General features: G+C 42.4%; 1 protein-coding gene across 1 annotated transcript in view; it reads left to right on the top strand.

Annotated features, from left to right (window-relative positions):
• AGO3 (argonaute RISC catalytic component 3) overlaps nucleotides 1-13,128 on the top strand; it is a 56,280-nt gene extending 43,152 nt beyond the window's left edge. The window contains exons 9-19 of the mRNA XM_077337554.1: nucleotides 320-439; nucleotides 1,707-1,829; nucleotides 2,011-2,144; nucleotides 5,517-5,701; nucleotides 6,464-6,623; nucleotides 8,117-8,207; nucleotides 8,739-8,933; nucleotides 9,153-9,287; nucleotides 10,272-10,373; nucleotides 11,115-11,314; nucleotides 11,861-13,128. Of these exons, the coding sequence (XP_077193669.1) occupies nucleotides 320-439; nucleotides 1,707-1,829; nucleotides 2,011-2,144; nucleotides 5,517-5,701; nucleotides 6,464-6,623; nucleotides 8,117-8,207; nucleotides 8,739-8,933; nucleotides 9,153-9,287; nucleotides 10,272-10,373; nucleotides 11,115-11,314; nucleotides 11,861-11,969 (1,554 nt within the window). The 3' untranslated portion in view covers nucleotides 11,970-13,128. The remainder of the gene's footprint in view (nucleotides 1-319; nucleotides 440-1,706; nucleotides 1,830-2,010; nucleotides 2,145-5,516; nucleotides 5,702-6,463; nucleotides 6,624-8,116; nucleotides 8,208-8,738; nucleotides 8,934-9,152; nucleotides 9,288-10,271; nucleotides 10,374-11,114; nucleotides 11,315-11,860) is intronic.
• The last annotated feature ends 2,242 nt before the right edge of the window (nucleotides 13,129-15,370 follow it).

Raw genomic sequence — 15,370 nt, 5'->3', positions numbered from 1 at the left:
TGCGTCTCTGCTTCTCTACATGCAGCCAGCTGGGTGACCTTGGGCTAGTCACAGTCATGATAGTGCTGTTCTCACTGTCCTGTCAGAGCTCTCCACCTCCATCACAGGGTTTCTGTTGTGGGAAGAGGAAAGGAAGACAATTGTAAGTCGATTTGAGACTCCTGGTAGTGAAAAGCGGAGTATGTAAAACAAATCTTCTACCCCTCTTACAGTTTTTATAACATAGGTGCACAATATTTCAGTCAAAGTGTGTTGAGTTCAGTTAGTTTAAAGCCATAGAACATTGCAAAATGTGTCTTAACACTTTGTATTTTTATAGGTGTGTAACATTGTAGCAGGCCAGCGATGCATCAAGAAGCTGACAGACAATCAAACCTCAACCATGATCAAAGCGACAGCAAGATCTGCTCCAGACAGGCAAGAAGAAATCAGCAGGCTGGTTAGTCCACTCTTAAATCTGGAAGGAAAGTTTAGGAAGTGTTCTGGGAAGAACAATAAATATAACTTATTTTATTTCCCTCTTTTGCTTCATTCTCAGTGAAATATTGTAGAGTGCCTGTCTGCCGACTTCCTCTGCAATACATTCTTTGGAATAAGCATTCAGGCAAATATGTATTTATAGTAGGAATTATGTGTAATTTTCTCTTGGTTTTCCCAAAATGTACACAATGCCTGCTAGGACATAGGTTAGCCTATTTGTTTCCCTTATGCCTTCAAATCGATACCTTGTGAGTGTTCATATCGCTAGAGCTAGAAACTGTGTCCCTGATCGGGTACGTCAGCGGAGTGTTAGACTCTTCACACAGTCCTTTTATTGCATAAACCGTATGCAAGGGGAGCAAGAATGAATTTGGGAGTCACAAATTGGTAAGCCCCCTTACCCAGCTTCTGTACAATGTAGTACACGTGTACCTTACATTCACCATTTCCCCTGTTTTCTATTATTGTGTTGAGCATCATAATTACACACAGATGCACTGCAACACATCTGCAATTCTGCCTGAGGCTTGCTTCAAACAGCACTTTGTGCAGAGGCTTTATGGAACAACCCAAAGCACCACAGCACTTCATGTAGTAGGAGTGTCTTCTGATAAACTAGATTATGGGTTTTTTTGTGTCATGCTGACACATTTTTCATTGTGGCTTTCACCGCACTTTGGGAGGGAATTTGGCTTGTAGTCACGGTAGCTGAAAACCTAAATTTCAGTTCTCTAATGAGACCATTCTCACTCAACTGTGGGCTGGTGAAAGGCTATTAAGAAAAATCGAATGTAGTTGCCGTGGTGGAAGGTTATGTTCTATTGTTGTAGAGAACTAGCATATCTTAACTGTGCCTTGTCAGTGTTTACTCTAAAAGATAAACTGTGGGTCAAGTCCTGTGTGCCCTGTTGCATTAGCAAAGGCATTTTCCTCTTGCCAAAGGAGGCTTCTTCTTAAGGGAAGGCTTCTTCCACCTATGCTAGTCGAACAGAACCTTTAATAGGCAGTTGTGTTAAAATGGGTGAGAGTAGCAAATAGTGGAACAATTTCCAAATAGCTCCATATTCAAGGCGACAGAATCTAAAGTTAGTTGAAGATTTATAAAAGTACTCTGGTCCACGTTTAAATCTGGTTTGTTGGAGTAGCAAAAAGGAATTGCAATGTTCGAGCAACTCTCTGGGTACCTGTACCAAATAAGATGATACATGTTTTGTTTCTACCCCAAGGTGAGAAGTGCAAACTATGATGCTGACCCATTTGTTCAAGAGTTTCAGTTTAAAGTTCGTGATGAGATGGCTCATGTAACAGGGCGTGTGCTTCCTGCTCCCATGCTGCAGTACGGAGGGCGGGTAAGAGATTTTAAAAACTGTGTCAATTATTAGATCTGGTTGTAGTTCTGGGACAATGCAGTTTAGAGACTTTGATAATGTAGGGCTCTGAATATAAACTTCTGTTGGTTGGTTTGAGGCAAAAAATTATGGAAATTTCTCCTCCAGTACATCAATATCCTTTTTCCAAAAATCTCTCTAGAACCGAACAGTGGCAACACCAAGCCATGGTGTATGGGATATGCGAGGAAAACAGTTTCATACTGGCGTGGAGATCAAGATGTGGGCCATAGCTTGCTTTGCAACACAGAGGCAGTGCCGTGAAGAAATACTGAAGTAAGCCCCCAAATATTTTTTGGACAATGGAGTATGTTGCCTCCATGCCAGATTTTTGAAGCCATTATTGTTGATTTCAAAAGTATTGTGGTGTTAGTTTCTTGCCTTGAAGCTGATGAAATTGTTAGAAAATGAAAGATCTGCAGTGTGCATGATGGAGCAGAATATGAAGTGTGTCCTGCAGGGGGCATTTGAAGAGTTGTGTATTTAGCATATTTAAATTACAAACTCCTTGATATTTTTCAAACATGATCTTCTATGTCCGAAGTGGCTCATTTGGAGATTTTCTGCTCCATTGAGCACATTTCCTCCCTGGTTGCCCTGAACAGAACAGTTAGACTGCCAGGGCTCCTTTCTCTCCTATTTCTATACAAGGTTTCTCTTCTAAATGAAACTATTAAGCATCCTGGTGCTATAGTCTTCTCTGCATATTTAAACTCTGCCTACAGAAACTAGACTGTCCTTTGTCTATTATTGTTTTTTCGGTTGAGGCTCATTTGTGCTGTTCATCTAAGTACAAGCAGGTTATTAAGAACTTTTGCAGAACAGTGTCCTTGGTTCTTAAGCATTCTGTTGTGAGCATTTCAGGGATTTCTCTCCCCACCCCCCTCTGGTTAAGGAATTAGAAATGGCCATGAGTTTGTATGATCCATCATTCCAATTCCTCTTTCTGTTTTTTTCTTCCTTAGCATTTTCTAAAGATATTTAGCAAACAATTTAAGCACCATTCTCCCTCCCATTCAGCAGAACTGTCTCTGATCCACCCCATCCCCCAAGAAAGAAGGGAGAGAATGTTAAAGAAAAGAGAAAAGTAAAGTGGAAAAGGCAAGGACCATGTAGCTAGAACACAGGAAATGATCCCTGAACTGTAACAAGATCAGAGCTAACCTGGAATAACAGCATTTTATGTTTCAAAGAGTTTTTAGAAAAGGAGACTAGAGAAGCTGGAATTTCTCAGATGCTTCATTTCAGTTAAAAGCAACCCACTCATTTGCAAGATACAGCATGACTTTCCCCAAGTCTGCCATTTAGATTTCCAGCTCAGTAGAATGACTAGTCTCACAACCAAACCTCTCTTTATGAGCTTCGTTCTCCTTCCCGCCACCCACTCCACAGCTTGTTTGTTCAAAACGCTTACACCCTGCTTATTTCATTGGAAGACTTTTAAACGATTTATATGCTGACATGAAGACATTAAAACAATGAAAGTGGAGCTTACAATATAAAATTAAAAACAAGCGGCACTAGAAAGAGGGTCAAAAACCTTTATTGGTGGTATGCTGGGCGATGCAAAAAAAAGTCCTGGAAGCAAACTGGGAGCCATTGGATGAAGAATGGAGTTGGTTCTTATATGCCACTTTTCTCTACCTGAAGGAGGCTCAAAGTGGCTTACAGTCGCCTTCCCTTTCCTCTCCCCACAACAGACACCCTGTGGGGTGGGTGAGGCTGAGAAAGCCCTGATATCACTGCAGTTTTATCAGTGCTGTGGCGAGCCCGAGGTCACCCAGCTAGCTGCACTTGGGGGAGTGCAGAATCAAACCCAGTATGCCAGATTAGAAGTCCACTCTCTTAACCACTGCACCAAACTGGCTCTCTATGTACTGATGGCATCTCAGTCCAGATCTCTGGGAAACCTCTGTCAGAGGCTTTACATAGATGTTGAAAGGCATAGGGACAAGGTGGAACTGTGGGGAACCATGTAGAGCAGAGCAGCAGTCCCCCCCCAGCACCAATATCTGAAACCTACCTTTGAGGTAGGCCCAGAGCCTTCGCTGAACAGTACTTGCCAGTCCTGAAAGACAATCCAGAAGGATATTGTGCTCAGTTGTATCAAGAAATCCAGGAGAATGAACAGGGTTGCATTCCCCCATCCATCTTCCAGCGCATATCATCCATCAGGGTGACCAAGGCCATTGCAGTCCCATAACCAGGCCAGAAACCAGATTTGAATGCATCTAAACAATCTTCTTCATTCAGGAATCTCTGAAGCTGGTCAGCCCCCACATATTTATTCCCCTTGCTTAAGATTGGTTCATTTGAGACTGTACAGTAGTTATTCAATTCTCTTGGTCCCAGAGTAGGTTTCATGGCAGGAGTGACCATCCCCTCTCCTAAAGAGGCATTTACTGTCTCCCAGTGCCAGTCTACCAGCTCCCCCAGCAGATCTAAGCAGTCAGGAGGTGCAAGGGTCATATAAGGTGGTAGGTCTCACACTTCCCAGAATCCTGTCCAAATCCTCAGAGTGCAGAATCTGAAACGTATCCTACACAACTGGACAAATTTGCAAAATGATCACAGCAGGTTGCTGAGCAGTCCAACTTCTTCCATTGGCCAGTATAGAATAGGCCCCTGACCCCCCACCAGAAGGATTCTACAGATACAATGGTGGTAGAAAAATATTGCTTCTTTGCTGCCAAAGGCTTTCAAATGGACTCTAGTCTCTGCTGTCATATTCATCCCAAGTCTTTCTCCACCATCACTGTAGCTATCTTCCCTGTCTTTTCATTGCAAATAGCCCCACAGTAAACCGTTATCCAGGCTCTGTGACCTGGGAAAAAGCACCAAGGTGCAATTGTGTCAGTTGCTTGAGATTATTTCCTCATTACAGGGCATTGACAGGAGAGCTGGCCATTTCAGCATCACCCCAATGCTGTCTGAAAACCTTTTGGATCCATCAAGCTGTGTGTGGGGTGGGGTGGGGGGTGGAGGTTATCTTAATAGATTCCAAACTCCTGCAGAGTCTTGGTATCCTATAAATCTAAGCCCAATCCCCCTCTCCCACCTTCAGGTCACCTTCTTCCTGCCCTGAACAAAACACCAGATTACATAGACTCTGCATTGCGTTAAGTACTTCCACCAGGAAAGGTGTTAATGTGACGTAACGTCGCTATTAATGCCAAGTCTCTATCCATGTTTTCCATATCATACATCACTCTGTAAACATGTCGCAATGTGCCTTATTCATCATTAACCTTTTAAAAAATTGATTGAACTCCTCACCCTTTCCTTGCTGGAAAAGCGCCGCTATGCTTTGATCAGCTTAGCCTTTTCTGCCCTTGTGAAATCATTTTTTCAGACAGGGTGACTAGAAGTGACTAGAACCAGGGCTGCACCATAGATTTAGATTAAAGCATTATGATACTGGCTATCATATTTTTGATGCCATGCTTAATGCCAGCCTTGTGTTCACCTTTAACTGGGGTTGGGAGACTATAGTCTTAAACTGGTGGCAATGTAGAACAAAGCACTTGGCTGCTGGGAGCATCTATTCCTGCAGTCCAGTTGCTTAACTTACAGTTTAGGGCTTGCATGTACTGTCTGCACAGGTGTTGGCATTGCTCCTTTATAAACCACCATTTAATATCTCGCTAGGGGTTTCACGGACCAGCTGCGCAAGATCTCCAAAGATGCAGGGATGCCAATCCAGGGCCAGCCATGCTTCTGCAAGTATGCACAAGGTGCGGATAGCGTGGAACCCATGTTCAGGCACCTTAAGAACACATACTCTGGGCTTCAACTCATAATAGTTATCCTGCCTGGGAAGACGCCAGTATATGGTAAGCCAATGTCAGGGACATACGCTCAGTTCGTGGTTCTATTGCTGCTTTTGCCTGTCGGTTTTTGGATGGTAAATTTTGGATGGTAAAATCTAGTTGCTGAAGACAATAAAAGTGGGACACACTGCAGAATAATTGTGAGGAAATACTTCATTTCAAAAACCTTGTCAATTGGGGAATAAGCCTATCAGTTGTCCAGGGAGATCCCCTGATGGGGAAATAGTTCTTGAATATTAGAAAGATGGCAGATTGCTTCCACTTCTTCATAACTCAAAGGATGGATCCCACAGGGATCTTCTTTTGGATGGAAAGCTGGAAATATTTCTGCAGTGCTTGCTAAGAGCCAGGGTTGCATTTGCTGTTTGAAAAGTAGGCCCAATTGTGCCAGTCTAGAACTCTGGAAAGCTCTTTCCCCAGAAGAAGTTACAGGGACTTAAAAGGAAAGAGGGGGAGTTTCTGGCTGCATTTTTCCTTGTGATGTGTCTCTTTCACTGAGGATCATCTTCCATACTCCTTCTGAAACTGCTTTGTTTGGGGTCAGGAGAGTAGAATCATAGAATAGAATCGTAGAATAATAGAGTTGGAAGGGACCTCATGGATCATCTAGTCCTTCTAGTTCAAGCGTCTCCAAGGAGAGAACGAGAAACTATGAAATTCTGAAAAGCAGTCCAGCTCCATGTCAAATAACCCACCTCGGAGTACTCTGGACAGGGCAATAATGAAGTCAGCTGACTTTTCTTCATACCGATACCTATTTTTCAGCGGAGGTAAAACGTGTGGGAGATACACTTTTGGGCATGGCCACACAATGTGTTCAAGTAAAGAACGTCATAAAAACATCTCCTCAGACCCTCTCAAACTTGTGCCTAAAGATTAATGTAAAGCTTGGAGGAATCAACAACATTCTTGTACCTCATCAACGGTAAGAATCTCTGTTTAATGCTAAAATATTTATCCATATACTAGAGAGGTGTGTGTGTTTTAAAGACAGTATGGGTGAATAATATGGGAAATTCTGTATTAATTTGATTTTCTATTTTAAATTTTAAATGCACATTTCTAGATCCTCAATAAAGAATCTTTATTGAGCTTATGCAATTTGCAAATATATTTAAATATAATCGGTTAAGAATCAGACCTTTTAAGAGCCCTAGTAATCAAGGACCCACTTTAAAGTAATAAGTCATAGGAGCAAAATATAACTACCTAAAATCTGGACAGGACATAACTACAAGGACAACCATCTCTCTCCTGGTATATTTGTTGCAATCAGACTCAATAGAAAAAAGAACAAATTGTGAGGAAAGATTCAGGCAATTATAGCTTCATATATCTTGTATTCATTAGGAAACCCCATTCAGAAATCTGGGTCTTTAGCTGGGCTAGGACCAGTCTTTGGAGTCAGTTGTAAATGGCAGTGCTGGAGCTTCAACTTGTGGAGCAGAGTCCAAAGACTTGCTTCATGTGTTCCCAAGGGTTCATATTCATTTGGAGTTCTGACTTCTTGAACATTCAGGGGAGGACTCCCCACCCCACCCCAGGAACACACACAAGTATATAACACTGCTGGCTGATTTTGAAACTTTCCTGTGGTAGTGTACACAAGAACTCTAGGGCTTTGGATGCTTTTTTCATTTATTGTTTCCTGTCTGTGAAATGTGCCTTCTGAGTACTTTACTTTTTAATGAAAAACTATAGCAAAGCTCACTTGCCTGGGATTGTAGTAGGTCAAGCTTCATCCTGTTATCTGTAAACCAGATACTCTGGCTTACAAATATGTATCCAAACAAGTCAGTGAGTCTGGATTTCTGCCTATAGTCAGGAGGGTAGAAAACAAGAGCCAGCTTGGTGTAGTGGTTAGGAGTTCGAATTTGGTGTGCCGGATTTGATTCCCTGCTCCTAGCCCACATGCAGCCAGCTGGGTGACTTTGGGCTTGCCACAGCACTGAGAAAGCTGTTCTGACCAAGCAGTAATATCAGGGCTCTCTCAGCATCACCTCCCTCACAGGGTGTCTGTTGTGGAGAGAGGAAAGGGAAGGTGACTGTAAGCCACTTTGAGCCTCCTTCGGGTAGAGAAAAGCAGCATATAAGAACCAACTTTCTCTTCCACTTCTGGTCCTGAAATGTTTGTGAGAAACAAGGGTATATAAACAAAAGGGTCTCATGCCTTCAGATGCCTCTGTTCTGCTGTAAATTTTGTAGTTGCGATTTGATTTGAGCCATGATGATACTAAAAGCCTTTTAGGGATATGATTTGATTTGAGCCATGATGATACGAAAACCCTTTTGGGGTAACATTCCCAGAGTGCCATTCTTTCTCCTAAAACAGCAATTAACCTCCTGAGCAGTGCTGTGTACAAGGTATTGAGACTGTATTCTCCTGTCCCCCCTCCCCTTTTATTTTTTGGGCGGAAGACCTTCTGTATTTCAACAACCCGTGATTTTCCTGGGAGCAGATGTTACTCATCCACCTGCTGGCGATGGGAAGAAGCCATCCATAGCTGCTGTAAGTTAAATTAATATTTTATTTTTGTTGTTGAAGGCAGTGGGTGAGGCTGGGGAACCCCTGTGTTCAGGAGGACTGGTCACTTTGAATTAGATGTCTATGTCTTGTGAGTTCTCCATGCCTCCTTTTGTACTTAGTTTTCCAAGTTGTGGGGATATGTCTGGGATATTTTTTTAGAAATCAGAGGGTTTGTTCACCTGTTTCCTGCAAGCAACACTTACTTGATACCTGCTGCCCTTAGTGAAGTGTAGGTGAAAGAGTCATGAGAGGGGGAAAGAATAGGTGTTGTAAACACTGTAGTACTTTAGGTCTTTTATCTGTTTTTGTATGAAATGGTCTTGTGAACGTATAATATACATTTGTCTAAAAATAGTGGTTTTCATGACCTTCAGGTACTTTTCTTTTTGTCCCCTTAAAATGATGCTCTTCAGGAAACTCTTACCCACCTAGACTAGGGAGAATGTTGTGCTGTATCTGTTCCGTTTTAGAACTGCTGCCACCTTCTGTTTATGCGCCTCTCTTACTTTTTAGGTTGTAGGCAGCATGGATGCCCATCCAAGCAGGTATTGTGCCACAGTGAGAGTTCAAAAACCCCGCCAGGAGATCATCCAAGACCTGGCCTCCATGGTTAGAGAGCTGCTCATCCAGTTCTATAAGTCAACACGGTTCAAGCCCACAAGAATTATCTTCTACCGTGATGGGGTATCAGAAGGACAGTTTCGCCAGGTTGGTTGAGCGTATTTATTCTATAGTAGGATGCTAGTTTTTAGGTTGGGACTGAGGCTAGCTGGTCTCTAACATAACTCTTCTCAGATAACAATGCTGTAATAATTTGTGGGAGTGAGCAATTAAGGAAAATAGGTGTTTTCCAAAATGCCGAGTTCTAAGTGTCTTGCTTTACTTACTGCTTGAGACTGAATTCTTCATCATGTTTCCACCCTGTAGGTGTTATATTATGAGCTGCTAGCAATTAGAGAGGCCTGCATCAGCCTAGAAAAGGATTACCAGCCAGGCATAACGTACATTGTTGTGCAGAAGAGGCATCATACAAGACTGTTTTGTGCTGATAGGACAGAAAGGGTAAGACTTGTCCCACTGCACAGTGGGTTTTTCCAGGTTTACCTAGTGAGTTCACAGCAGAGGGAAAATTCATATAGGAGGGGTCTTCCTGATGTGTAGCTCACCTTAGATGCTAGATTAGAATCATAGGGTTGAAAGGGACCTCCAGGGTGATCTAGTCCAGCTCCCTGCACAGTGCAGGAACTCACAACTACCTTTCCTACCTTCAGTGACCCCAATTTCATGCCCAAGTGATTCTCCCCACCACCAACAAAAATCTCCAGAATTCAGCCTGGCCTGGAGGGAATCCACCCACCATCCCACATAGTATTAGATTTTTTTATACCATCCTCCCATACTGTTTGCATGTGCAAGATCACAGGCTTAGTTCCTGACATCTCCAGTATAAAGATCTCAGTAGCAGGTGTTTGGGAACACCTTTCTCTTCCTGAGACCTTTGAAGTAGATAGCACTGGCCTATGCAGACCAGTGTTCTAACCGTATACCTATTCATATGCTTGCAAATTCACTGTTCAGTTTCGGAGGCAGGCAGAGATATGATATCCCAGCTTGCTCTCCTAAGCAAATTTTGTCTTCATGGTAGTCTTACATTCCAGTTCCTTGGTGATCCAGTTATTTAAGTCGCAAGCATGCAGTCACGCAGCCCAACTCGGGACTTCCTTGCACAAACTTAGCATGCAGGCTTACTGTTATGCCCACAGATGGATATTAACACCACATGAAATTCTAAGTATTGGCTAAAAGAAAACCATTTGGCTAGTTGCAACTGAATTCTATGTTAACTGATAAGTTATTATCTTTAAAGATGATTTTAGTACTTTGTGCAATATAAAGATTTCTCCCAAGTAAAGAACTGAATAGTTTTCATTTACAAAATGGGAGCAAGCAGGAGAAGTTAAATGAATATTCCTACCATCCTTGCCTTGGTTGTAATCACTGACCGGCTAACCTCATCCCCACCCTGGGGGGGAAACCTCTTTTTAGGTTGGAAGAAGTGGCAACATCCCAGCTGGAACAACCGTAGATACAGACATCACGCATCCATATGAATTTGATTTTTACCTCTGTAGCCATGCAGGAATACAGGTAAGGAAAAAGAGAGCGTGCACATGATAGGAAATAACCTTTCCTTCAGAAAAGAAGGAAAGGAGCAGGAGGATGTGGCCAGAGCAACTTAGCGAAGTACCCACTGATAGTTCTGATTCTGGAGCTGTTCATGGGCACTGGCAGTCAATTTCATGAGTGATTTGTCTTGCAAGCAGAGCAAATAGATTGTAGCATAAAGTGATGAAGACTGGCTGTAAACCAAATTCCCTGTTTGTAATTCAGTATTATTCAAATAAATGTGTGATTGTCAGTTACATCATGAGCATTCAAACGTTGATTTGGCAGCTAAATTTGAACCTTCAGACTTCCTAGAAGGGTTACTTAAAACTTTTGCTCACACTTTAGTCTTCTCTGTAAAGCAAAGCATGTGTTTGCTGACAAGCAGGAAGCTTTCCCGTGTCTTTGCATCCACCTGTTTCCTCTTCAGATGGTACAGAAAAGATCAACATGCTTTGTCAGTCCTAAACTGAAAGCGATCGGTGTCAAGTTCTTGTGAAGCAAAAGTTTGGTTTAATGAATGGTGCTCTGAATTTCCCTCAAGCACAATGCACTCTGGGGCTGGGTTGGATGCAGGATTCATTTTTCATGTCTACATGTTTTATGACTGGGAGCCTCTTGAGTTGACAGCAGTGGCTATCCTGGCAAGTGGGGAACAAGATGCGGAAACATAATAAAGACAATTGACTGAACCCTCTGAATGTTGTGTTTGCTTCTCCATAGGGTACTAGCCGTCCCTCACATTATCATGTACTGTGGGATGATAACTGTTTCACTGCAGATGAACTTCAGCTGCTAACCTACCAGCTCTGCCATACTTATGTGCGCTGTACGCGGTCCGTGTCTATACCTGCACCAGCGTATTATGCTCACCTGGTAGCATTCAGAGCAAGATACCACCTTGTGGATAAAGAACATGACAGGTAAAATGGGTGCTGGGGGTGTTGGTTTTGGACCTGCAAATTAGCTGCAGAATTTAGTGTTGAGTAAAGCAGGATTTCCTGAATAAAAGCATAATCACTTGGATCCAACAACGTGCAAGTGGAAACAAATCAAGCTGCAAACACAAGTGAAACACTTAAACTTGATGTCAGATCCAACAATTCACACTATTATGTGGTGAAAAAATTAGTTTATAAGAAGGGCATATTGACCCTTTATGCAGTCATCTGGATTGATAAAAAGGGATATTGATAAATCAGTACCGGCCATAGCAAATTCTGTTCCTCTCCCGCCCCCATCCACCTCAAAAGTGGGTCAGGTTTCCGGGTCAGGTCTAATCCACCAGTTGAGTCTGAATTGTTAGGCCTCTTCTGTTAATTCCGTACTGTGTTGATGACAGCTATATAAAGGGTTTCTGCCTTCATTGATTCACACTGTGCTCTTTAAGATGCATCCTGGACCTGAAACAGTTTCCTAAAATCATTCTCTCTCTCTGTTTTTTATTTTTTTATTATTCTATCTTGCAGTGCTGAAGGAAGCCATGTTTCAGGACAGAGCAATGGGAGAGATCCCCAAGCCCTAGCTAAGGCTGTACAGATTCACCAAGACACCTTACGCACCATGTACTTTGCTTAGCTGTTTAAAAAAGAAGAAGAATGAAACCTATTCAGGAAAGGAGGAACTGGAGAATTAAATCACATACAGTGTATGTTTCCAGAGGGGGTCAGTTCTGGGGGGTGGGGCAGGGTGTACCTCGGCCGCTGCTGAATCTGATCCTGTGTGGGGCGTGGGCCTTATCCTTGCATTTGATGCGAGGAAAGATTGTTTACTTCACCAAGAACACGGCACTATTATGCAATATGAAACCAGCCAACTGCTTTCGAAATGACTTCCTTCCGGAAGTGCTGCCGTCATCTTATTTTCCTTTGTGCGTTTTTCCTTGTAGTCTGACCCTTTTTTATGCCTTTACCTCAAGTTGCTCAGCAGCACAACTGTTTCTGCAAAAAAAATTAATAATAATTAATTATGGTATTAAAAACTTATAGGAACAATCAAAGTGATTGTTGGGAAGGGAGGAATGGGAGTCAGGAGACTGCAAAAAATATTTTTAACGTTTTTTGTAACACCCCCCCCCCCTTTCCCCGTGGGTCGCAGAAGGCTTTCCCTCAAGTGGCTGTTGGCGCTTGAACGTGTGATCATCAAGCGTGCAGTTACTTAAACAGCCCCGTTGAAGAGGTTGTGTAAAATGGGGTATGTGTTTGCACGCGCATGTGTCTTTGCACATGCAGGTCCACTGATCCCACCATAGTTCAGCCAACTGCTGCCTTTATGTCTGTCTCTGTAGCTTGGAGTTGTTCAGCTTTGGATCAGGTTCCTATAAAATGAAAATACATTAACCACGTCAAGGGTCTGCTGGCAGCAGCGATGCAGCCTGGCAAGCAGAATGAGGCCTTGTCCAGAAGCTCCCATCGAGTTTTCCGTCTTGTGTGCCATGCGTCTGCCTTCTGGGCGTTTCGTGACGTTGGGTCCTTCCCTGTTTTTGCAGGGTGATGCGTGCAATCCAAGCAAATACAGACACTTAGGAGTCGAAGTCTCTTTGAAGAAAAGATTAGTTTTTCTGCTGCCCTGTGCACCTCAGTGTGATCACGTATATACACACACACACATATGCACATCTGAGGTTTTGCTCTTTTTATATTTATTAGAGTAATAATAATGCTTTAATTTAAGTCGCTGTTTTGGTCCCATTGGTTTTTCATGTTTCAAAGAATAACTATTTTTTTGTTTAAGAGAACTGACAACTTTTCTTTGGTATCTTTTTAGTGCAATAAGGCGTCATAGAAAGAGAAAGCCTGTCCACTCTTGCTTTGTGCAAGCAAGGTTTTTCGCCTCTAGTCGTGGGAGAATTGACATGTCCACGCACTTAAAGGAAAACATTAGCCTTAATTTTGAAAGGAAAGTCTTGTTAGTAGACAGTTCTTTAAAAACAAAGAGCAAACCCTTATGCTGCTGTAGTCTGCAAGCTTTAATACTGTCTACTAAGGTGGCATGACAGGGTTTTTGCTCAGCTACCCAAGGGGGGGGGGGGCAAATGTGGATTTTTTTCAGCTGACGGGAAATTGGGCAGATGTGTCTCTTCTTAAAGATGTAAGGTTCTAAAAAAGCAGTTTTTAACCCACAGGAGACTTTCCTTTTGAAACCAAATCCTTTTGTTTGATTTTAATTAAATGAAATGAAAGAGGGCTGGAATACGCTGAGGAAGCAAGGTCACAAAAATGTGAATCAAATGAATGGGCCTCTCCTTTATTTATTTTTTTCATTCCACTTTAAAGCTGAAGCAAAGTATTTTTCAAAACGGTTGAAGGCAAGCGTTTCAATTCAGTTGCGGGGATTCAGAGGGCGTTTTGCACTTTGCAGACAGATGAACTGCATTTTTGGACTGCTTTATTTGCACTGGTTTTATGGTATATATATGTGTCAATATATACTGCAGGTGGTTCCCATGGGCATTGTTTGTAACCCAGCCCTACTGAAACATGTATCAGCTGATCTCCACATGAAAACCAGTGGGTTGAAGTATCTCGCGTTATCTCCTAATTGCCTTCAACCCGCATGATAGTTGCCAATTTACTGTGTTTTGAGCTGAAAAATCTGAGCCCATTTTGCTCCACCAGACATGGCTCTTAGCTGTTTTGCTTTCTCTTTTGGTCAACCCCCCCAACTGTAAGTACTGTATTTTGTATGCTTTCTTGTACAGGCCTATATTGCTGCTCACCCTGTCTCAAAAGTGCTTTGCCACGTTTGTGGTCTAGTTGAGTTTACGCCCAGTTTCAGCAAAAGCGTACAATGCACATTTAACCTCGAGGAGGTGGGCAAGAATCAAAGTGCACTTGGAACAGTTATTGGGGGGGGGGGAGGGAGAAGGTGCTAAGAGTAAATGACACTGCTCTAGTCAAAGCAGCTTTTTAGGAGAGCTGAGTCACAAGCCGTTGGGTTGATTGCTTTAACGCTCCAGTTTCTGGAAGTGTTCTCGCTAAGGATGCTTCATGCACTGCACTTACCTTTCAAGTCCCTAAACAAGAAAAGAAAAATCTGCAGAGGGATCAGTATCAGAAGTCAGCCTGCTCAGGCCAGGATTTGACTGTTTTCCTTTTGTGTCTCATTCTTATTGCTAAAAAGACGGTGTCCTAGCTGTTGCCAAAACAGCCTACTGAATCTTGCTGGAGCTTAGGTCAAGTTTTAGGGTGCTAAAATGGGTGAATGTTAAACTTGCCAGATCCCTTTACAAATGTTAGCTATCTGTTTTAATGCTTTCTGAGCGTCATTTAAAAAGGCTCCTGTGGGGGATCTCTTACCCAACAAGTTACCTAATTGAGTGCTTTAAAAAAAAGAAAAAGAATTAAGGGGTGGTGCTTAATATCGAGACCACTCCTGCCCCTGAAAACAAACAAGCAAACCTCTGGTTATTTTATATCAAAATGCACAATGATGGGTATTTCCTCTACTGCCCCAGAGAATCAAGATTTGGTTCCAAAGACTCTCGTTCTCCTTGCTGTGTTTGCCTCCATCGTCTTTGCGAAGTAAAACTGGTTTAAAACTCAAAGAAGCATCTTTAAAATGTGAGCGCACCCAGTTAATGCAGATGGTTTTCATGTGGAGCTGAGTCAGTAACTTCTTATTTTTTAAGAAGAATCTCAATGTATTTTACTTTTGTGACTGTCTTTACGAAGTGCCGATAAATATCCCTAATACAATATCAACTTACTGGCATTGAGGGCCACACTTAACGATACTGTAGCTGCTATATTTATTGAAATGGAGGTGGACAATTACTGCACTAGGGAACGAGAACAGATGGCCAGGAATGCAGACTTTGGGTTGAGACATGCCGTTCCGGGGGTGGGTGGGTTATGTGTGTGTGTTCTGCAAAAGAAGTTTTAAACATAAGATATAACAAAAGGGTGCTATTATAACCAAGGTTATGAAATAGCCAGATATTCTTCCTTTGTTTTGAAAGACTTAAGATATATTTTGAT

The sequence above is a fragment of the Paroedura picta genome, chromosome 5 (genome assembly GCF_049243985.1).
Source record: "Paroedura picta isolate Pp20150507F chromosome 5, Ppicta_v3.0, whole genome shotgun sequence".
NCBI classification, from domain to species: domain Eukaryota; kingdom Metazoa; phylum Chordata; class Lepidosauria; order Squamata; family Gekkonidae; genus Paroedura; species Paroedura picta.
Note: the sequence above shows the minus strand (reverse complement) of the source record. Positions and strands in the feature narration are given on the sequence as shown.